The following is a 23,612-nucleotide window of genomic DNA, read 5'->3' as shown; positions in this document are numbered from 1 at the left end:
AGATAGACCCAAGTCAGAATTCATCTTCCTTAAATCTTTCTTTTTGTTTTATTTTGCTGGACCTCCTATGTTGTAAGAAGCTCACAGCAGTCACAGCTTTTTTACCCCTTTTTTTCTTTCTTTCTTGCCCTTTATCTCTTGATCAAACCAATGGACACCTGCCTTCTTTTAAGGTGTGTTGTGCATCACTATTTTTGTTGTGTATTTACTCTGTATTACCATTCTGAGAAATCAATACCTTAGTAGAACTTATTAATTAAAGTGATAACCTTTATGGGTGCCCAGTTTGGGGGAGCTGTGCATTCAATATTGGCTTTCTCAGGGCTCTGAAGGACTCTTGAGTATTACATTATTTTAGAGAATAAATGTGTTTCTTTGACCTGTAGCATTCACAAACCAAGAATGCCTAACATCAATCAGATCTAACCATCTTTTTCTGCAGTAAAAATAAACACATTTTTATGGCACCAGAACTAATACAAAAGTCAAAGATGTAATTAGGGAGGATTGGTCAGTGTATGAGCTCCCTAGAATACAGCAGTTTTTTTTTTTTATAAGTATTACATTCATGTCTGTGCTGTTTTGATGTACATTGTAATTTTCCTTTGAATTATATGTGTACTTTACTTTTTTAATTGTGGAGAAGTTAATTAAGCTTTAAAGAATTTGTTTAAGCAAGGGCTCATATCTGTCCTATACTTTCATGTCTTCTGTGGAGGCACAGAGGATTGATAGGATTTCTCCAGAGGTTTGAAAGATTTTTCCACTTTCAATGCAGTCAAAAAACCTTACACTGATACGATCATTTTCAGAAATCTTTCCCTTTTATTGTGTTCCAAGCAAAACATCTCTTGATGGCTCCAACTCAACTTTTCTCCTCTGAGATCAAGTAACAGGGGATTATACCCTATATTACCATAAGTGTTTGGACAACAGATAAAACACAAAAGGCTGCTGTTCATAGTGTATTTAATAGTGTGTAGGCTGACCCTAGACTTTAATGGCTGCCACAATCCTTTTGATAGATGGCTGGAGGACTACTAGGCCATTCTTCCCAACCAAGCAGTTTCAAGTAGTGAGAGCTGTGTGTGTGATCTCTTCCTCATTCCATATTACAGTTAAGTACAGGGGTGATCTGTGGGATTGAGGTGTTACATTCCCAGCTTGATCAAAATAGTGCACTTATCGTAAAATACGATTGGGACTGGCATTATCTTGTTGTCCAAAATATAATCATAGATAATGGTGGTCAAAGTGCACTTCACAGAAATCCAACCACTACATAACACATGACCTGATATATTTTTACAAATATTTTTTAAATTGCAATCCAATATAGACATATAGGAAGTGTTATTCTATATTTAATGTTAAAATAATAAATGCAAATGAAATACACATAATTGAAAAGCATAGTACTTAAAATAATTCACAAAATAATTTCCCCTGACAAGTATTCTAATCCTTTTTAAGTTAATCATAGGTTTGATGAAAACCTAATAACATCTAGCTGGTGAATAATATAGTTTGGAGTCCTGCGTTGGTGTGTTGTGAAGAAGTGATTAAAGGATATTGATCTGCATTTCTCACTGGTTTGCTAAAAGCCTAATCTGCAAGTCCTTGATGATAGAGCCAGGCAGTCAATGTTCAGGCAACCATTTCGTCTGTGAGAAATGCAGTTTGGTAAATAATGAATGAGTTTACGTCTCTGATCCCTGATTTAAACCTGGGTCACTCTCACCTGGGGTGATGGATTACCGGGCTCAAGTAAGGAATTGTTGACTCTCATAATTCTCCTGAAATGTGAACAGCAGAGGCCCACTTGACTGCCATCTTGAAAAATGAAATCAGCTGTAGTTTTTATTTTTTCTCTTCTCTTAAGGATGAAATACAGAGGGTTCCATGCAGTTTTTTGGTTCAGGTTGAATAAGTCAATAAATCAGTCGAGATGAAAAATGAGGCCTACAAGGCATAACAAAGACCTGCTTATTTCAGGTTGGATTAAACATTGAGGTTTAATCTGTGCCACTCTCCAAGACTTCAGCGTAGATGGATGTCCGCATGAGTCGAAATCCAGAAACAATAAACTGAACACCTGCTGAAATCGCTGTAAATTAAAAGTTTTGGCAACCAGATGTCCTTGGCTGGATGAAGTGGTGATAGTTCTATTAAACTTTCACTCTGTCAGAAAGGTAAATTCTTTATCCTTGTCTCATATTATAGCAGCAGCAAACAAATATACTTGTAGGTCCTGCCAACTAGAGGTCGTGTTCAATACCCTAGGTTCAGCCCTGCTTGGATTAAAGAAAGATTAATTTTGTATGCGTCACCAGTTCTACTAATTGTGTACCTCGGCAAGCTCTTCTAATTGTAAAGGCAACCCATAAAAACAAAATGTCAACTTTAATGTTTTCTTTTTTCTTCTCCCCTTGTCATTCATTTGTTCAGTCTTGTGTGGGAAGCTGGGTGTGAAAATGGCAAGTCGCTCAGCCCTGTAATTACTAGGCCTTCCCACATGCAAGATCTGTAATTGCTTGTTGTGTTACTTATTTTGCACATACAACCAAAACAGTTACCATCATCATCGTCATAATAATAATGACAACAGAAAGGATGGGGTGTGCTTTCCTAATAACAGGCAGAAGAAACCCCAGTAAATGTAGAATTACCTCATTCATAACAGATGACAATGGTGACGGTAATGATTGTAACCATAATGCACAATCAAGTCCTTGTTAAGACAATTTTCGGTTGCTTCTTAGTTCTGTGGGAAGGCGGCAGCAGTTATGTTTGGATTCCTCTCCCCCTTAAATATGTGTGTCTGAAGAGCGGAAACATTAGTATAACTTCCAGGCCCCTGCTGTGTGTACCTGAGGCTGCAAGGCGAGTCGTGTAAATGCAATATTTTATTTATCTAACAGATGTAATTTATTTATCCCCTTTGTTCTAGAACACGGCTGTACAGTCGAGCCAAGGCCTAATTCCTGTGACTGAGCAGTCAACCCCCTGACTCTTTAAGCTGTTCTCAAATATTTGTCATCCTTTCATCAAATTATCCTTTGTGATGGAAAAAGAAAAAAAAGAAAAGATGGAACTTGGATGCACCTAGTCAACAGTGAGAATTGTCCAAATGTTTAGATCAAACCAACGTGAAATGATCCCATTTATTTTGGATGCTGCTGTGGTCTTTTGATTTGTTTTCTTAATTACAGACAAAAATTATATTTGATTAGAATTTGGGCCCGTGGCAGTGTTCTATAGTTTGTACGTCACCTTTTAATACAGACTTTTAGTCTGAAACTTTAACGGAAATTCTTAAAACATTGAATGGGCTAAAGTCAGGTTTCTATTCACCAAAAGGACTACTATATGGAGTCAAGGGGTCAGAGATGTTCTCATAGTAATGGTGTGGTGAAGAGAGGCAGCGATAAAGTAGGGAGGTTGCACATTCCCTAACAGCATTTATCACAGTGTAGAAGCCCTCCGTGAAGAGGTTACAAGCATTTACGTGCGCTGTTTTCAAATTACTATTAAGAAAAATTAAAAACATCCGATCCAAATACTACATAGATTAGTACTAACAAACACATCACATACAATAAACATAAAGCTGTGCGTCTAAAGTAAAGGCTTTTTCTCTGGCTGTACCCCTCTACTTTCTATTTTTATACAGACCTAAGACAAACTTTTTGGGCTCTGTAATTCACTGGGTTTGAAATGCAACATATGCCATATATTTCTGGAAAAGTATTTTTTCAAACACTAACCACCATTTCCCCTCAGCAGTGGAAGGCGCGCAAACCCCAGAATTCCATTTACAAGGTCAATGACCACAATCATTTATAATGGGGTTAACCACATTTAGAAATGTCTTATTTGTAATATTAATAATATTTTACAAAATACGTGCTTGGAAAGGTTTGTGAAAATGTTATGTAATTATGAGGAAAGATCTGTCTGAACACTGCATGCAAAAGAGAGTCCAAAGTCCTCACAAATGACCATTACATTTGTTTCTTTATAAAAATCATCAGCTCACAAACCTAAGTTTAAATGAGCTCAGTCAGCTGCACTGTCCAAGCATTGATGAACGCATGAGCTGTGAAATGCCTGCACCATTTGCACTTCAAGACCTGATGTTTATTTTAAATAAATTAAGGTAATTTCTCATGGCTCTGGTCACTCTATTACATGCAGTGTGTGGACAGGATCCTTCCTTTCATAATCAAATAACTACTGCCACACAGCTGTGGTACAATATCATGTTTTTTGCTTCCAATTTTGTATGAGATGGAAAAGAAATCCTGTGCAATTTTTGGAAAGAAACTTTTTTTTTTTTTAAAGGATAATCTTTATGTTAATGTATACATGTGTATGTATGTATGTTCTATGTTACTTGTTTAGGAAATCTTTCATAGATGTTCGCTGCAGAACTCCTGTCTAACAATGAACTGATCTGCACTTGGTTTGTTAATCACAAAACATGTAATTACACCAAGCTCTTTGCTTAAGGGAAACCCCAGTTCACTACATAATTGTGGCTGCTTTCGTCCCTTTTTGATTTTACTGGTAATGTAGTTTGAGCGAGAGAGACACTCATTTAGCGCTCGCCATTAATACAGAAATGCAAAACGAGTTTGACTGCAGTGGGTTGATTTACTACAAAATGGATTAAGTAAATGTGACAATGCCTACACTAAAATGAATAACGTAAGCATCAACAATTACAAATGGTAAATAATACCCTGTACTACATTAAAACATCTAAATAAGCCTATAATTAATAAGAAATGTTCCATTTATTTTTGATCTGATGGGGAAGGGGGTTTCCTTCTAATACACATTTATACTACTTTACATACATTGTATATGTACATTAATCAAGCAGTACTAGTTTGTGCAGTACAGTACATTTTTAATTTGGGGATGGTATGCAGGTACAGTACCTGGTTACCTCAGTTATCACATACCAATTTTATGGTCCCAAGGTTGCATCAGAGTTTCACTGTACTGCCAAGTTGTGAAATTCCTCTCAACAAACTTGTTAATTTCCGATTTGACCAGGTTTGATAACATTCGCTTTGTTAGATATGCGGCATTTGAAGTTTGTTGATGGGGAGTTGGCTGCTATATTCTCGGATCATTCACATAAACAACAATAATAATACATAAGAACATAAGAAAGTTTACAAATGAGAGGAGGCCATTCGACCCATCGTGCTCGTTTGGTGTCCATTAATATCTGAGTGATCCAAGGATCCTATCCGGTCTGACTTGAAATGTTCCCAAATTTTCAGCTTCCACCACATCGCTGGGGAGTTTGTTCCAGATTGTGACAACTCTCAGGTGAGACTGATTGGTCTGTAATTTCCTGGCTCAGTTTTGTCCCCTTTCTTGTGGATTGATATGCCATTTGCTGTCTTCCAGTCAGTTGGCACATCCCCTGTTCTAAGTGTCTTTTGGAATATTTGAGTTAGCGGCCTATAAATAATTTCCCTCATTTCTTTAAGTACTGTTGGAAATATACCATCTGGCCCTGGTGATTTCTTTGTTTTTAATTCTGCAGTCCCTTTAGTACCTCCTCCTCATTTATCCTGATCTCTCTTAGGGTTTGACTGGACTGGTTGTTAACCTGTGGCATGTTATCAGTTTTTTCTAAAAAACCTCTGTGAAATACTCATTTAGAACATTTGCCACATCTTGTTCGTTTTCCAAGATACTTCTATTTTTGCCCTTTAGCTGTTTCACTTCCTCCTTTATTGACCTTTTGCTGTTGTAATATTGAAAAAAGCTCTTTGCATTAGTTTTAGCTCCAAGAGCTATGTTTCTTTCTATTTCCCTCTTTGCTTTCCTGATCCCTTTCTTAAGATCTCTTTGCAGCTCAACATATTCTTTGTATTTTGTTTAGTCTCCATCCCTTTTGTATCCTCTATTGGGGAGGTTGAGAACTGCAATAGCTCCAAAGCTTTGTATAGCTGGCTTTATTGTGTCAGAGCTCACTGAGACTCTGTCACCAGAGTCAGAGAACTGCAGTGAGACGCTTTTATGAAAGTGTTTCAATGTGTTAAATGGACAATACCTACCATATGCAGTATACTGTTTGTAACATGTTGGAGACGAATGCAACTTTCCATTACAGCTGCTCTTGACAACATTGATCAATCAACCCAGCCTTCGTGATTATTCTGGCTGCTGCGATATTGTTTTCTTGTTATTTCTCTTTTCTTCGTTTTCTCTAACACACTTGTCATTTGCCAGTAGAACACACACACGTTTTTAATCATCAGAGCATTTTTTTGTTTTCTTTTCTGTGCCTTTTATTTGCAGAAAACCATCAGCTTAGGAAAGAGGTTTTTTACTATCCATTCCAAACATAGCTAACAGTTCAGTAGATTCGAAGAACTTCAGTCAGGCAAATCGGCAGATTTTATGTCTTGCTGGTAACAGGCTGGCAGGAGGCAAAACATATTAGGATCTTGTGACAGAATGCGTGAGTTTATGTTTTAACTTGATAAATGATGGCTCTTAAATAAAAGGCTGATAGTAGATTTATTATCTGTGCTGACTTACTTGCTGTGAACCTAAGAGAGTACCAATGCATTTTACCAGAACACCAAAGTCACAAAGTAGCTCCAGTTGATTAGGTTCAGATATTATGAGAATTTTGATGGAATTGTAGCCCTTTCAAACTAGATAAATATAGCAAGGGATTACATTAATGAATAACAAACAAACAAAATATGTCCAAGATATCTATGGTAAAGCCGCATTTCAGCAGTCTGCAAGGTGTGCCAAGATTCAGATTTTGGATGCTGCCTGTAGGATTTACCATGTTGCCATTTAGGTTGTGTTTTAGTGATGTTTTGCCTACTTTATCTACATTTTACACTAGAATAAAGTTTAGAGATAAAATTCTATATTTTGTCTTGGGCTCGGACTAGGATGAGGGTTTGCTTTCTCTCTAAACCTTAACTTCTTTTGATAATAGGGCTTTCTATTGCGTTAATTACAATGGATACAAATTGGTTGTAATGTAACATCTTGGTCAGGCTTGGGATTGCGTCTATTGTTAGGGCTAAGAGTGGATCTTATATGCATCTGATTGTTTAATTTGTTGTTGCCTTATCCCAAAGCTCATCAGAATGTAGTAGGCCTATATTGTGTGATTCTGTACCTTTCACATTTATGTAAGAACATAACATTTTATAACTGGAATTATTAGACAGTGGTATGCATTGATTTGAAGACGTCTTAAATGTCTCTCTATATCTCTTCCCTCATTATTGGCCACAAAAGTTTAAACACAGAACCTTTGTAATGATCCAAACCTAATGCAAATGGGAATTGACAGGCCACATGTTTTATAACGTACGAGTCATTAGCTATGATCCATATGCTTACCCTGGAAAATCAGCCTGCACTTTTCTGTGTTTAAAAGCACAGGTGATTTTTTCCAATGAATTATACACTCACCTAAAGGATTATTAGGAACACCTGTTCAATTTCTCATTAATGCAATTATCTAACCAACCAATCACATGGCAGTTGCTTCAATGCATTTAGGGGTGTGGTCCTGGTCAAGACAATCTCCTGAACTCCAAACTGAATGTCTGAATGGGAAAGAAAGGTGATTTAAGCAATTTTGAGCGTGGCATGGTTGTTGGTGCCAGACGGGCCGGTCTGAGTATTTCACAATCTGCTCAGTTACTGGGATTTTCACGTACAACCATTTCTAGGGTTTACAAAGAATGGTGTGAAAAGGGAAAAACATCCAGTATGCGGCAGTCCTGTGGGCGAAAATGCCTTGTTGATGCTAGAGGTCAGAGGAGAATGGGCCGACTGATTCAAGCTGATAGAAGAGCAACTTTGACTGAAATAAGCACTCGTTACAACCGAGGTATGCAGCAAAGCATTTGTGAAGCCACAACACGTACAACCTTGAGGCGGATGGTCTACAACAGCAGAAGACCCCACCGGGTACCACTCATCTCCACTACAAATAGGAAAAAGAGGCTACAATTTGCACAAGCTCACCAAAATTGGACAGTTGAAGACTGGAAAAATGTTGCCTGGTCTGATGAGTCTCGATTTCTGTTGAGACATTCAGATGGTAGAGTCAGAATTTGGCGTAAACAGAATGAGAACATGGATCCATCATGCCTTGTTACCACTGTGCAGGCTGGTGGTGGTGGTGTAATGGTGTGGGGGATGTTTTCTTGGCACACTTTAGGCCCCTTAGTGCCAATTGGGCATCGTTTAAATGCCACGGCCTACCTGAGCATTGTTTCTGACCATGTCCATCCCTTTATGACCACCATGTACCCATCCTCTGATGGCTACTTCCAGCAGGATAATGCACCATGTCACAAAGGTCGAATTATTTCAAATTGGTTTCTTGAACATGACAATGAGTTCACTGTACTAAACTGGCCCCCACAGTCACCAGATCTCAACCCAATAGAGCATCTTTGGGATGTGGTGGAACGGGAGCTTCGTGCCCTGGATGTGCATCCCACAAATCTCCATCAACTGCAAGATGCTATCCTATCAATATGGGCCAACATTTCTAAAGAATGCTTTCAGCACCTTGTTGAATCAATGCCACGTAGAATTAAGGCAGTTCTGAAGGTGAAAGGGGGTCAAACACAGTATTAGTATGGTGTTCCTAATAATCCTTTAGGTTAGTGTAGAAGACATAGCTTGCCACATGCCGACCTTTTCCACAGGCTAAATGAAATTATGTAAATAAAATAAAATGGAAAAATCAAAGCCCCTCCTTTTAAAGAGCAGAATTAAAAGACCATATTCGGGCAGGCTGATTAATCGGTCATTTGTAAAAGAGAAAAATACTTGTTAACTCAAATTAGATGACAGACTTTAAAGCTGCGTGAAAACTAAATCAATAGCAGTGTTATTATGTAGATAATTCCATATTAGCTTGGCTTTATCAGACTGGATGGAAAGCAAAGCCGTGTTTTTGGCCTGATTTGGCTGATTGAATTAGAGAAGGCTTTGCCATAAGGGCAGTATTTGAACTTCATTATATATATATATATATATATTCATAAGTCTTCTCTTACATGTTATAGCGAACGCTTGGCACCCATGGGAGATGGTTGATACTGAAGCTGGAATCTGAAGTTTGCCAATAACAGACGTGCACTTAATCTTGATTGACTTTATAAAAGTCTGGAAGACTTGAGCAGAGCAGAAGAGAAATCCTAAGCAGTTCTAGTGAAGCTGTTCCTTCAGGGTAGGTCTAAGAAAGATATGGTGCTGGATCAAGTGTAGAAGCTTACAGCGCAGAGGATTGGAGACTGTAATACTGCTAAGTCTTCCACAAGCATCCCTGTTTTAAATTATTTAAAAATATTTCTCCTGCTCAGACTCAAAACATTTACTTTGAACTCAACTGAACTCCCGAAAGAAAAGAACATCCTTAGATTTGACATCGGTCTTATCTGGGGTTTGTCACAATCCCACCAGCAGATAGTGGGATTTTGGCAGCACTGATGCCTCTTCCCATTCACCACGAATAGGATTAATTGTGTAGGAGGTTTTAGGGGTTGGGTAAAGGCAAGGGGTGACATTTTTGTTGTATTCAATTCAACCTCTTTAGAATAGTTTTGAATAGTAGAATAATAACTTCTTAACTGGATCTTACCTGCACCAGGTTCCCAGCATTGATCCTTAACCACTACACCAAGTGATATACACTATTGACATGAAACCTATTTTAAGTAGCCTTCAGCCCTCGATACCAGCTGTCGTGACTATTTGTATAAAACTTAATTATTGGGGTTATAGTCTCAAGTTAATATATCAATTAAAAAATAAAGTATAATACATAATACAAAATGGTTGTGTGTCTGTGTGTATTTATATATATATATATATATATAGCCTGCCTGCTATATATACACATGTGTTCTATGGCTCTACCATAAGTGAATGCACTCATGGTTACAAATGCTCAGGTGGAGAACGTATAATGATGGGGATGAATTGACGTGCTCCCCAGTTATGCTGTATTAAATCAAGGGCTTTGCAGAGTGCCTTGTCATTTGCCTTTAAATCCTGAATTTGTTCTCTTGGAAACACAAAACCAAACCCTACAACATTGTCAACCTGCAAATCAATTAGGTGTTACTTCGAACAACCTTTCACTCAGAAACAGCCAATACAATGTGAAGTTTCACTCTTTTATCAAAGTCCTTGACCAACTCGAAAGTTTGTCTTACTAATGAATTGCAAAGTGCAAACCTGTAGCACATCACATCTTGATTATAAGTAGCAGAAAGTGGCTTCTGATCAAAACATTTTTTAAATACAAAAGGATACAATTTTCATACTTTGCGATTCACTGGTAGGTCAAGGTTTTGATGTAGTCCAGCCCAAAGAAAAATGGGACAGAATATTAACAAAAAAACAACATGAGAATACTACGAAACCTTCCAATGTGTCAAAAATGGCTAAATTATGACAATTTAAGGGGAATTCTCTTATATGTTTCCTCTGTGTATTAGTGAATATCAAGTTAGTTAATTAGTTTGTGTGGTAACTGTGATTTCCTACTGCAAGTGTCCGTGGAAGGAAAACATGGAGAGGAACTTCCAGGGCCAGCCATTTCACTGACCACTGTTTGAAAACATTCTCCATCACGAGACACTACCTCACAGATTTCCATGGTCAGAGAGAGTGATTACCTAACGCATGTGCTGCTCTAAATCCAAAATCTGATTGCTGGGATTAACGCATAGTCCTGCATTTCGAAAGCTTGAGCTAACCACCATTGAGAAAACACAGAGCACCTAATAATAGCACAGGAAGGAACAGCCTTGGGTAAGTTTTACAGTCTGCTTATTTATTTATTTATTTGGTTCCTTATTTGTTCATTCTTTCTTTTTTATGTTCATGCCTCTCTAATGGCTTTGTTTTTCTGTTTATTGACACTGATTTTTTAAAAACAAGAGGCATTCAAAAAGACAAACCTTGCCTTGTCAACCTGCAAATCAATTATGTTTTTAGTTTGAACAACTTTTCACTTTGATTAGAATGGCTTCAAGCAGAACTAAAGTATTCAAAGGAGTAATCAATGTATTTTAAAGGATGGTGGGGGCGGGGAGAAGATGCATAGAGTATTTCTTTCTATGCTAATTTCATAATGGTAGCCGAGACAGCTTTTCGGCGAGGAGGAGAACACATTGGTGTGTGCTGTTACACTTTCAGAATATTGCTCATTATAGAAGCATGCTCTTAATTAAAACAGGGATCCGTCAGTAGAAAATGGCCTTGAGCCTTTATATCAATTTGTGTATGCTTTAATGAAAAGTAATTAACTAACTTTAAAGGTTCTGAACTTTCTGTTGCAGCCTTTTCCTCCTTTTTATTGCTCAGCAAAGGTCTTCTATATGTATCATTATTGTACTGGATTTTCACTATTTCATGGTTATATTAATTAAATACTCTCAGAATTCATGTACATACCTTAATTGTGTAAGATAAGTATGTTTTATGTTTATTGCTGGCATTGCATGGGCTTCAGAAAGAGATATATCTGAGAAGGCACAACATTCTTGTTTGTGAAACCTGGCTAAAAGAACAAAAAATATATGCTACATAAAGTGCTGACGGTGCTGGGGTATAACAGGTAATTATCTGTTTCCCCAGTGCTATTATCTTGTTTGTCTCAAACAATGCTGCCATAACAGGAAAAGGAGAAAGGAAGATATAGCTGCATGCTAGAGTTAAAGAGAGTGGCTTGCACAATTTATTGCTAGCTTCTCTGTCCGCGTTGTACAATTTGGGGAATCTCCGATATAGTTTACCTTCCCACGATGGCAACTTCCATGCACAATATCGAGGGATATGACCTGAAATGCCAACGCAACACAAACCTGAAAGCAGTAGCTCGCATTTATATCACGCATTCGGTGCTTTGGATTGAACCAGCATCCCCAGGGGCTTTTTAATCGCAAAGCATTAGAAGCTGAGGCTGAATCAAATCAGAGCGTACTAATTAAGAATTAAAATGTCCGTGAAACAGAAAGGTTTTAGCTTTATCCTTTTAATACTGTTAAGGGGAAAGAACAAAACAAGTGTGGTATACATCACAACAGAGTTCTTAGGGGGTCAAGGGGTCAGATCGTTAATGAAGTAAACTAAAAGCACCCTAATGTGCAGCCCAGAGATTGAAGCTGACGAAAACCATACTGTCCTGGGTGTTTGAGGTTATGTTTTCCTTTAGTATATGCCTCTCTGTGTTTTAACATGTGACCTAGACCATTTTTTGTTGGTAATATTTTATTAAAAGGGTGGCTAGAATCAGATGAATTTCACTTCCATTTCATTGCCTCTCTTTAGAGGAAAACAGAAAGTAGTGAAAAAACAAACCAACAAAAAACTTTTAACCATTTGTATTTTGAGGTGATATATCTCTCCTAAAGTAAAATCAATATTATGATCTGGTTGCTTGTCTAAAAATAAATACTCTGTTGACTGCCCTTGCTCTGTACATCTGCATGTCTGTAAAGATGCGTTTGTTGCTTAAAAAGAGTTTGCAAACCCCTGGGATTGATGTCGTATCAGTTTTCAAGAAATGGGTCTCTGTGGATCACTGCGAGCGGTAAAGTGCTTGAAGTGCATTTCGGTCTGTTTACTGTTTCTTTCTTTTTCCTTTTTCTTTTTTTGGAAGCCAGATCAGGACTTTATCCGTCTGAGCTTTCAATCTGAACTGGTAAGGTTTTCTGCTTGACATGACGCGATTCTGTGGAGCAAATTGTACAAAAACAAATCTCAGTTTAGCTGTCCTCCAACTCGAGAGTCAAATCTGTTCTTAAAGCTTCCTTGTTTTTGATTGAAAAGTGTAAGACTAATAGTATTTCAAATGATGGTCTATATTACAGCTATGAAATGCCCATTATTAAAATGCTATAAATTAGGTGGCACTCAGCTTGATTTAAGTTTTTGTGAGCTGTTTTAAGCTCAGTTAAAGTGGTGGCTTGGTCGGCTCCTGTAGAGCCTCAATCCAGCAGATTGGTTCATCAGTTTAAATAATCAGTTTACAAAGACTTGGAACCAGTGTAAGAGTATAGTAAATTATGGAAAAGTTTAAAGCAATTTAAGTGTAATTGGGGTGTGACAAACCTGTATTTGGAGGCTTATGGGAGTGAGGGTTCTTCTTATAAATGATCACTGATAACTTATATACCAGTTCAACTGATTCAAATGTAGTGGTTCTAAGTCAGAAACGAGACCTACAAAAACATCTGGGTTTGTGACTTTCCCTTTTCAACTGGTTTTCAAATAAAGGTCATTGGAGGTTTTTCATTTCTCAAATCTGCATTCTTACTGATTTTCTGTGATTGATGAGTCAATATATTTCCTAAGCAAGCGCAACAGATAGCAATGCAGTACTGTAATTGATGCACGTTTTTATACTCCTTTCACACAGATTTGCTCTGGTCACTCTTCCACTTGGACACTGATGGAAAAAAAAGACAGACATTGCTGTCAACCCAACTAACTGACAAGAAATAATCTCATTCTCATTCGGTGTCCCTGTTATGAGGGTTTTCTCTTCCTTTTCCTGCAGACATCCTCCACAACCTCGTTCTCTCAGGCAGCCTTTATGCAGAGTGTTCGCTGGGCCGTCTGGAACCCCTTTCTGGACGGCTGTGCCAGCTCAGAGGTCAGCCTCCCCCTGCAGGGTGGAGCTCAGCCCAATCCCTGCGGAGTGATGGTCTACAGAGCGCCATCCACTGACACGAGCCCTGCTGAGGTAACACTGGCTAACAAATGCAGAACTGTCTCTTATGTATTTATACATATTTATGTTCTGGTGTAGGGGAGCCAACTTCCATTCTCCACCTGTTCCGATGTACATATCTGGCATATAAATGCTCATAAATGACCGCATGGGTGTGTTAATCAAAATAATAGATGTACTTCAAAGCTGAAAACATACTGCATTGTAGAACATCTGAATCATGAAAAATAAATGATTGTGTCCTGTAAAAAATCATTTTAAGACAAAGGGATACTTTGAATAGTAGTCTAGTCTTTTTAAAGTGGTAGGATGATGTGTCTGGTTGTTGTCTGGGGACATTATCTATCTCTCTGTTCATCATCTGTCCCAGCGCTTGGTGTCTCTGTTCAGCTCTCGTTGCTCTGAATGTGAGAGTTTTTAAGGCTTCAGTAGCGGCACTAAATTGAAAGTATCCCGTGCTGCTTTCTGTTTGGAGGGTAAATTGGTAACAAGCTGTTAAAAACTTTACATCACAGACAAGCTTATCATGTCAAGAAAATGCTCCCTTGACTAAATCATCCAGTTAGTGCTTTGTATGCTTCTCAAATTAATTCAGGATTTGTTTTTTACACTATGGTTTTATTTGTACCCAGAGTTCCTAGCAGCATTTCTCATTAACTGATTTAACACCTTGTTAATTTGAAAGTTACGCACACTTGTCTACACTTCTGGCGCGCCTTCATTTTGTATTATGACCAATGATAACTACTGTGAACTTCCAAACCGTTGGCAGTAAAGACTTCACAGACGCTTGCAGAACAATGTAAACAATTTTAGTCAGAACTTGGCATATGTATTCATGAGAAATTAGGAATCACCAAAATATTTCCTTTAATCTTTTTTTTAAATTATTTTTTATTTTTTTATGAGGGGCAATACTGACTTCAAGAAGTTTATTTTGCCTCCAGACATTTTCCTTGACAGCCTATCAGTGACACTGAAGTGAAACGTATCCCCCCCGCTATTATGCCTCCAAACACAGCACAACCTCATAACATCAAATCCAGGAATTTGTGGTGTTTAAGGTGACAGGGTGTTTTGGCAGATCAGTAGGAAGAGAGCTGGATTTGAATAAAATGTAATTATATTGTCACATGTCTCCATCCTGCTCCTGTATAATCACTTTCTTGTTTTTACACACATCCATATCCTGAGAAGAACCTTGCAAATACTTTTTACATTTTTTTCCCCCTCAAGAAAAACTGTGATTGGTTATGACAGTTATCATCCAGAAGTATCCTGTTAACATTTCAGCATTTGAAATATGTATAGCTGGAATTAAGAAGCTCAGGCTGTCATCAGAGTGATAAAAAAGGCAAGAGTAAAGTCATTTTCCTTATGTAACTAATTGTCATATCAATATTCTCTGTTCTGTTTCTGTTTAACTAACTCGTTTAGTGTTTACATTCTCTATTTGAATGTAATGTTTTTTTTCTGACTACTGTTTGGCCCATCTATTTCCATATAGCTTCAGTGGAGAAGTTGTCAGTTTAATTCTCCTTTTTAAATGCAATCCCTCAGTCTAAATCTGTACTACATTAATCAATTTTGCAAAGAACTTTTAGTATAAAATTTGCAGTACTACTAGACCTGGAGTCTTTCCTTTTTCCGCCTCAGAAGCACCACTGTTTTCATACGGGATGTAATTATATGTATAACACAGAGCCGTTATGTTTCACCCATTGCAAACATATTATCACAGCATGCTATAAAAACACACTAAAAATAAAGATCATTTCACAGAAAAAGGTTTAGAAATTAGCATGAGTCTCATCTCTGTCATGCACTTTTATTTGCTTCTGCCAGCATGGTGATCGTTTTGCATCAGTGGCCCATTATGATAACATGACCTTGGAGATGGATTTCTGCCTCCCACATCTTAAACAAGAAAGAAACACACTGTAGTCATAATTATACAGCCTTGCTCAGAATATACAAATCTGCAAATCTGCAAATCTGTACGGATCTATGATCTCATCTTTTTGTTTGTAGCTTGAATTTGATGACAGCAGTATTTCATTGTCCATTCATTTTTCTCATGATTACAAAGCAATCCAATGTAGCTTACTCATTTGTGATCTACTGCTTTTTGTTTTAGGACCTTCTGAATCTACTAAAGCCACAAAAAACATAAACGTTTTGGAACAGAGTTAATTTTAGCTAACTGTAAAAATTGCTACAGCTTGATTGTCATGGTAAATCACTTCACTGTTCTTTTAAAGAACAAACTAGTCTTTTCGCTGCTTTAGACTGACTTTCTTTTTCTCGTACTTTTCCATTTTCAAATATCTTTCTTGCTTGGGCTTTCCATCATCCTAGGGTTGAGGAGCCCCTGCAGGATTGCTAATTAGGACATATTCCCCTCTTCCCCAACCCACCTTTATTTGCACCTGTTTCCATGAAATAAATCATTTTGTAGGCCTTCTTGCCTAGCTAATTGACAGCCCTTCAGAACAATGACAGGAGATGTTTGGAAACAAGTACCCTTCCCCAAAAAGAAGACGGTGATTTATTTTTCTTTTATTCAGAACGTTTTTTTCTTTTTTGAAATTAAACCATTATCCTCGGAATCTGTAAGAAAAGCTGGACTTTTCTCAAACCTGTGTGATTGAGACCTTGTTATATCTCTGTTTTGTTCCTTGTTCCTAATTGTATATCTTAAAGGTGCCAGGGCATTGAAAATCTTCAAAGTATGACAGTAACTCTTTAATCCTGGCTAATAATAGTAGGTGACATAGAACTGTTAAACTATTCTGCATTGCCAGGGGTGAATGAAAGATCTTATTTAATTTTTGGTGAAGGAGCTGGAGAGGGGCACTGTGAAGTTCAGATTTTCTTCCCGGTTAGAGGGGCGATCGCCCAGCCCTGCTGCCTCCGTGGAGAGCGGACTGGAGGAACAGTCACATCACAAGAAACCTCCCTCCCCAGTTCGCCGTAAGTGTTTTAATGCTAAATTAGCCACACCTCATCTGGGCATCTATGGGAAGAGTCTTGATCAAATCTCCACTCATGTCTTCCATTTTACAAATGTGTCCTATTGGGGGGGTTACCAGTTTCTTTCTATTTCTTTGCCATTGAAAGTCAGGAAGTCATACCAAAATACTCACCATGTTCATTCTAAAATGACACTTAATTTATCATCACGCTTTAGCAGAAATTCCTCTGTTATATACAAACTATGTGTACCATCTTGAAACAATGCTTTCTACATGATTTTATTTTCATGTTTGTTTGTTTTTTTAAAGAAGGCTTGACTTAAACTTTGCAAACACTTGGCATTTGTTAGCATAAATAAAGTGCAAAATCGATTTAACGTACACAGGTAGTTTTTGAATTCCTCCAATACAGCAGTTAATGATGTGTGAATTACATTTGTAATCAAAGCGAAATTAAATGCATCTTAAATGTCCTATTGCAAATTCAGCTTTCTGCCAGCTTAATGTTATCTCAATAATGCACCCCTGTTAGAGATGGTAGATGCATTAGGCAATTAGGAGTTAGAAGACCATGGCAAAAATAGGGGTGGCACTTCAGGTTTTCTGTCTATGATTGAAAGATGCTTTGAAATAAATCAACAAAAAATGCCCCTTTGCCAGGACCGTGCACATACACTTTGGGGGGCAGGGGCTCTCTACATCATGGGGATGTGTGTGCTAACGAAATGCGGTCCGGGGAAGGGTAGGTTAAGCGAGATGCGTTCGAGGAGGGCGGGGGATCCAAGTGGGCATTTTTTGAGTCTGAGGGTAAAGGGCAGGGGCTCAAGCCCCTCCTGCAGTCAATCTGTACCCGTGCCTGCCCTTTGCTATTCCTGGGATGTTTTAAGTTAATACATATTAAACACTAAGGAAAAGCAAACAAAGGTGTTTGCACTCTTGGAAAAATAATTACACAAAATAAAAATAGCATGTATTTTAAGTGAGAATGATTTAAAGCCCTGCAAATTCTCCCACCAAGTAACACTCGTACTGTTGACAATACTGTTGATGGCAACCAGCCAGAACATTAAATGGGCTATTTGCAATGTATGAACTTAATGCAAATCATGTTGGAAATTGTTCTGTCAGAGTTGAAATGGAAAAATGACTGGTATTCAGAAATATCTGATGTAGTGTATAACAACTGTAAAATGTAAAATGACTCTGCATGCTGTTTTTTTTTTAATCCTCTGACTGTTGAAAGTTGGTGTAAAAAATGATGCAGTGTTTGGTTTGGGAAATTGTTAAAGTCATTTTACATTTTAATTATAACAGGAAATACTTTAACATGCTAATAATACCCTGCATAGGTAGAACCCATCTTCATCTTAAATCACACAATATTTAAAGTGCATTTGGAGCTCCGTTTAGCTGTGGGCTGAATATCTTCAAAGCCTCTACCCTCCTCTGAAACTGCCCAAGTCATATGATCTTTAACTGATATCATACGTTGAATTTATTTATGGGTTGAAACTGTACTAATGGATTTCTTAAGCTGTTTCCAAGTTGGAATAGCAAGGATATAACTAATTAAACTGCAGCCTTTCAGCCACTCCTCCCTGGAAATTAATTTGCGCCTATGAAAAGTTCAGTGGATTGTTCAGCTTGACAAGACCAACTGTGATGGCTGAACTATAACTTTGCAACAAACAATGCAGAGTAGATCTCAGTTCATGTTTTGAGTGTAGGATTGATGCTTCTGTCAACAGAGTCACTCAGCCCAGGAGAGCTTGAGAACTTGGGCCAGTGAACCATAGTCCCTAATCCCCACTTTAAGAGACAGAGGTCAAATAGCTGTAAGATGTATGAGTTCACAGTTGACGTGGAGATACAGTAGTTGTCATTCTATTTCTCAGATCAATACTCATACTTTCAGATGCAGATTACAGATGCAGCCATTCAGATGTTGAGCGTTTCTTTCCAAAGTCCTACTAATTATTAATCAAACAATCCGCATGGAACTTATTGCTCGCGGATTCGTGCCAAAAATTCTGCGTCAATCAGACGTTGACGATTCTACGAACTGGTTTAGACGGAGGCCCTCGGGGGTGAGAGAGATTGATTTGAGGAGTAAAAGCGTGTCGGTTAAATTGAATCCAACGACAGCTGTGGAAATTCACTTCAGTTTGCAATGCAATTTCCATCTTCGCCCCCCACCCCCTACACACTCCTGACTTTTTCCAGGGGCTCCATAATGGGTTGTGTATGAAACAGAATGCCATTAACACTGGGCCTGTTTCCCTGCGTTTTCCTTTAAATGAAATTTGAGTTTTCATCATGTGATAAAGTAATAAGTGAACTATTTAAAAGCAATGACATTTTCATCCAGGAGGGTCCCAGGGGATTTTCATAGATATTAAGTTATATGCATGGCCGGACGGATGCATTATGGTACTTGTTGACATTCCAATGACGTCAAGTCAAAATAAGAAAGCCAATATCATGCCTTTTAAGTTACACATAAGAGTGTAGGCTATTTCCTGAATGTGTGCCAGGCAGCTTAACAAAATACTATTGGACAAAGGCATTTCTTTACAGTTTATCGTCCCCTGTGTTTTTATTGTATTTACTGCATGAATAAACAGAAATATAAGCTATCTAAAGAACTATGGATAGGTTTTCAAAATGTGTATTACTGGGTTCCATTAGGTTACTAAAGATTACACGGATAACGGAGGTGATATATGGTACAAAGAATGCATTTTTTACTTTATAACACAATGATATTTGTTTTGAGTGTGGCCAGGAATAAGGGATGTTGTTCAGATTGTATTTTTTCAGCTGACATTGGCATGGTCTCAGGTTTCTTTTATATATATATATATATATATACAGTGAGGGGAAAAAAGTATTTGATCCCCTGCTGATTTTGTACGTTTGCCCACTGACAAAGAAATGATCAGTCTATAATTTTAATGGTAGGTGTATTTTAACAGTGAGAGAATAACAACAACAAAATCCAGAAGAACGCATTTAAAAAAAATTATAAATTGATTTGCATGTTAATGAGGGAAATAAGTATTTGATCCCCTATCAATCAGCAAGATTTCTGGCTCCCAGGTGTCTTTTATACAGGTAACGAGCTGAGATTAGGAGCACTCTCTTAAAGGGAGTGCTCCTAATCTCAGCTCGTTACCTGTATAAAAGACACCAGTCCACAGAAGCAATCAATCAGATTCCAAACTCTCCAACATGGCCAAGACCAAAGAGCTGTCCAAGGATGTCAGGGACAAGATTGTAGACCTACACAAGGCTGGAATGGGCTACAAGACCATCGCCAAGCAGCTTGGTGAGAAGGTGACAACAGTTGGTGCGATTATTCGCAAATGGAAGAAACACAAAATAACTGTCAGTCTCCCTCGGTCTGGGGCTCCATGCAAGATCTCACCTCGTGGAGTTTTAATGATCATGAGAACGGTGAGGAATCAGCCCAGAACTACACGGGAGGATCTTGTTAATGATCTCAAGGCAGCTGGGACCATAGTCACCAAGAAAACAATTGGTAACACACTACACCGTGAAGGACTGAAATCCTGCAGCGCCCGCAAGGTCCCCCTGCTCAAGAAAGCACATGTACAGGCCCGTCTGAAGTTTGCCAATGAACATCTGAATGATTCAGAGGAGAACTGGGTGAAAGTGTTGTGGTCAGATGAGACCAAAATCGAGCTCTTTGGCATCAAGTCAACTCGCCGTGTTTGGAGGAGGAGGAATGACCCCAAGAACACCATCCCCACCGTCAAACATGGAGGTGGAAACATTATGCTTTGAGGGTGTTTTTCTGCTAAGGGGACAGGACAACTGCACCGCATCAGAGGGACGATGGACGGGGCCATGGGCATTGAAAATGGGTCATGGATGGGTATTCCAGCATGACAATGACCCAAAACACACAGCCAAGACAACAAAGGAGTGGCTCAAGAAGAAGCACATTAAGGTCCTGGAGTGGCCTAGCCAGTCTCCAGACCTTAATCCCATAGAAAATCTGTGGAGGGAGCTGAAGGTTCGAGTTGCCAAACGTCAGCCTCGAAACCTTAATGACTTGGAGAGGATCTGCAAAGAGGAGTGGGACAAAATCCCTTCTGAGATGTGTGCAAACCTGGTGGCCAACTACAAGAAACGTCTGACCTCTGTGATTGCCAACAAGGGTTTTGCCACCAAGTACTAAGTCGAAGGGGTCAAATACTTATTTCCCTCATTAACATGTAAACCAATGTATAACTTTTTTGAAATGCGTTTTTCTGCATTTTTTTGTTATTATTCTGTCTCTCACTGTTAAAATACACCTACCATTAAAATTATAGACTGATAATTTCTTTGTCAGTGGGCAAACGTACAAAATCAGCAGGGGATCAAATACTTTTTTCCCTCACTGTATGTATGTATATATATGTGTTTTTTCAGGAATTGATACGAGATGGTTACAGTTGTCCAACATCAATCTCGCAAAACTACAGCAGTTAAAGTTCTGCAACAGTCTTCCGTAACCTTTGATGGAACATTTATTACACAGTCTCCTTGCCGTTTGTACATAATTTCCAGTAAGTATTCTAGAGATAAGCTTTAATATGACAGATCAGTGACTCATGAGTCATGAGTAGAAATTCTGCACTTTACCTAACGAGACAAATTGCTCAAATGTTTAAATATTTTTTTTTTTTTTAAAAGAAGACCATAATTTTTAATGAATTTTTAAACTGAGCACATCAGACACATGCAGGACACTAATTTAGTTGTAAATAATGACACCAAACCCCCCCCCAAAAAACAGCTTTCCTGATGAGAGTGATGCCTGTACAGTGACCTCAGCCAAACACCTGAAGTTGCATTTCAGGCAGATGGAGACAAAGGACTGGGAGCAATGGCAGTTACTTTGACTGGCCAGAAGCAGAGTGCGCTAACATGGCGTTCACAATTATCATGGTGTCCTTCCTGCTTTCTAATTGCAGAGATGAGGGGGTGGGAGGGGGTGCCCCAGCGAAGAGTGTTGCAATTATCGATATCATGCGGCAGCAGCAAAGACATAAAAACGACAAATTATTGGATCACAGAGGACAATGAACTGTGTGACTCCTACTCTTCATTTTTATGCTTTTTTTTTTAAACAGCTTGCGTTTTATTTATTTTTTAAGTATTCTCTGATAATGAAATTCAACCCATCTGCTCCCCTGCACCCTCAACCGTCTCTCGGCTCAGTATTTTTAACTCTCTGGTTGATGGAGTAAAAGGGGGAACTTTTCTGCAGCAGTGAGTTTGCTATGAGGAGGAAAATTGGATTCTCATTCGACAGAAAACTCAATTGGTGATGTGGTAAAGCAATTAAAAATATATTTTACAGCAAAATTTGCTTTCATTACATGAGTTTTGATTCCCCTTGATTTGCTTTGCCCAGCTAAAGTTAATAAGGCTTTGGTATATGTGGTCTAATGGGAACAAATTAATTGATATCATCAGTCCCTTTGGTTATACAGCTTGAAGAGGTAGGGAAAGAAAGGAATTATAGTTGTATTTTTTACAAGTAAATATGCAGAGGATGAAATACTAATTCAATTAGAAACAAAGAAACAAGGGATTTATTGACTAGAACGTGGCAGAGATTTGTCATGGTCCTTGTTCAACTAAGTTTGTTCTTTCTACTAGTACTTGTAGCATCCCAAGCAAACAGTGCAGGGATTCGAACTCAGCAGGGCTTTGTATCTGGCAGAATTGAAAGAACCCTATAGTTTTCAACCATAAAATGCTGTTACAGTAATTTGATGCCTGAAAAGGAAATCATTAAAAGATGAGAAAACGTGCTTTAAGAGGTGAGAATCATTTCAAAAGCTGGTTATATGAATAATAAAAACTAAACCCCTGTGACCACACATTGCAGATGCGGTAAAATAGGATGCCAAATTTCATATTCAGTTATTTTATATTTTTAATCTGAAATTCATCCATGTTAAAATGTTTTGGAGTACGTAAAACTTTTACTATGTAGTAGTAGGACTATTTACAAAACGATAATATCAAACTTTGAGTCATGAGTAGAGTTGGCTTAAATCCATTGGGTTCCTTGGGATTCTGCCACAACAGCATCGCCTACTGACCCGCTAGGTGATTACAGCCTGTTGGTTTTGTCACTGAGCAACATGTTGCTTCTGCTCTGGGCATTAACTTCCCGGTAAGACACCGTGCAGCTCGCAGTGTGGAAAAACAGCCAGTGGCATTCACGGGTTGGTGTGTTGGAGGAATATACACTCACCTAAAGGATTATTAGGAACACCATACTAATACTGTGTTTGACCCCCTTTCGCCTTCAGAACTGCCTTAATTCTACGTGGCATTGATTCAACAAGGTGCTGAAAGCATTCTTTAGAAATGTTGGCCCATATTGATAGGATTGCATCTTGCAGTTGATGGAGATTTGTGGGATGCACATCCAGGGCACGAAGCTCCCGTTCCACCACATCCCAAAGATGCTCTATTGGGTTGAGATCTGGTGACTGTGGGGGCCAGTTTAGTACAGTGAACTCATTGTCATGTTCAAGAAACCAATTTGAAATGATTCGACCTTTGTGACATGGTGCATTATCCTGCTGGAAGTAGCCATCAGAGGATGGGTACATGGTGGTCATAAAGGGATGGACATGGTCAGAAACAATGCTCAGGTAGGCCGTGGCATTTAAACGATGCCCAATTGGCACTAAGGGGCCTAAAGTGTGCCAAGAAAACATCCCCCACACCATTACACCACCACCACCAGCCTGCACAGTGGTAACAAGGCATGATGGATCCATGTTCTCATTCTGTTTACGCCAAATTCTGACTCTACCATCTGAATGTCTCAACAG

General features: G+C 38.5%; 1 protein-coding gene across 1 annotated transcript in view; it reads left to right on the top strand.

Moving 5' to 3' along the window:
• The first annotated feature begins 12,966 nt into the window (after nt 1-12,966).
• The window catches only part of nphp4 (nephronophthisis 4), a 54,330-nt gene continuing 43,684 nt past the window's right edge, over nt 12,967-23,612 (top strand). Inside the window, exons 1-2 of the mRNA XM_066690771.1 lie at nt 12,967-13,780; nt 16,609-16,741. Of these exons, the coding sequence (XP_066546868.1) occupies nt 13,631-13,780; nt 16,609-16,741 (283 nt within the window). The 5' untranslated portion in view covers nt 12,967-13,630. The remainder of the gene's footprint in view (nt 13,781-16,608; nt 16,742-23,612) is intronic.

This window comes from Amia ocellicauda, chromosome 18, assembly GCF_036373705.1.
Source record: "Amia ocellicauda isolate fAmiCal2 chromosome 18, fAmiCal2.hap1, whole genome shotgun sequence".
Lineage (NCBI taxonomy): Eukaryota > Metazoa > Chordata > Actinopteri > Amiiformes > Amiidae > Amia > Amia ocellicauda.
This window is presented reverse-complemented; position numbering and strand designations above follow the sequence as displayed.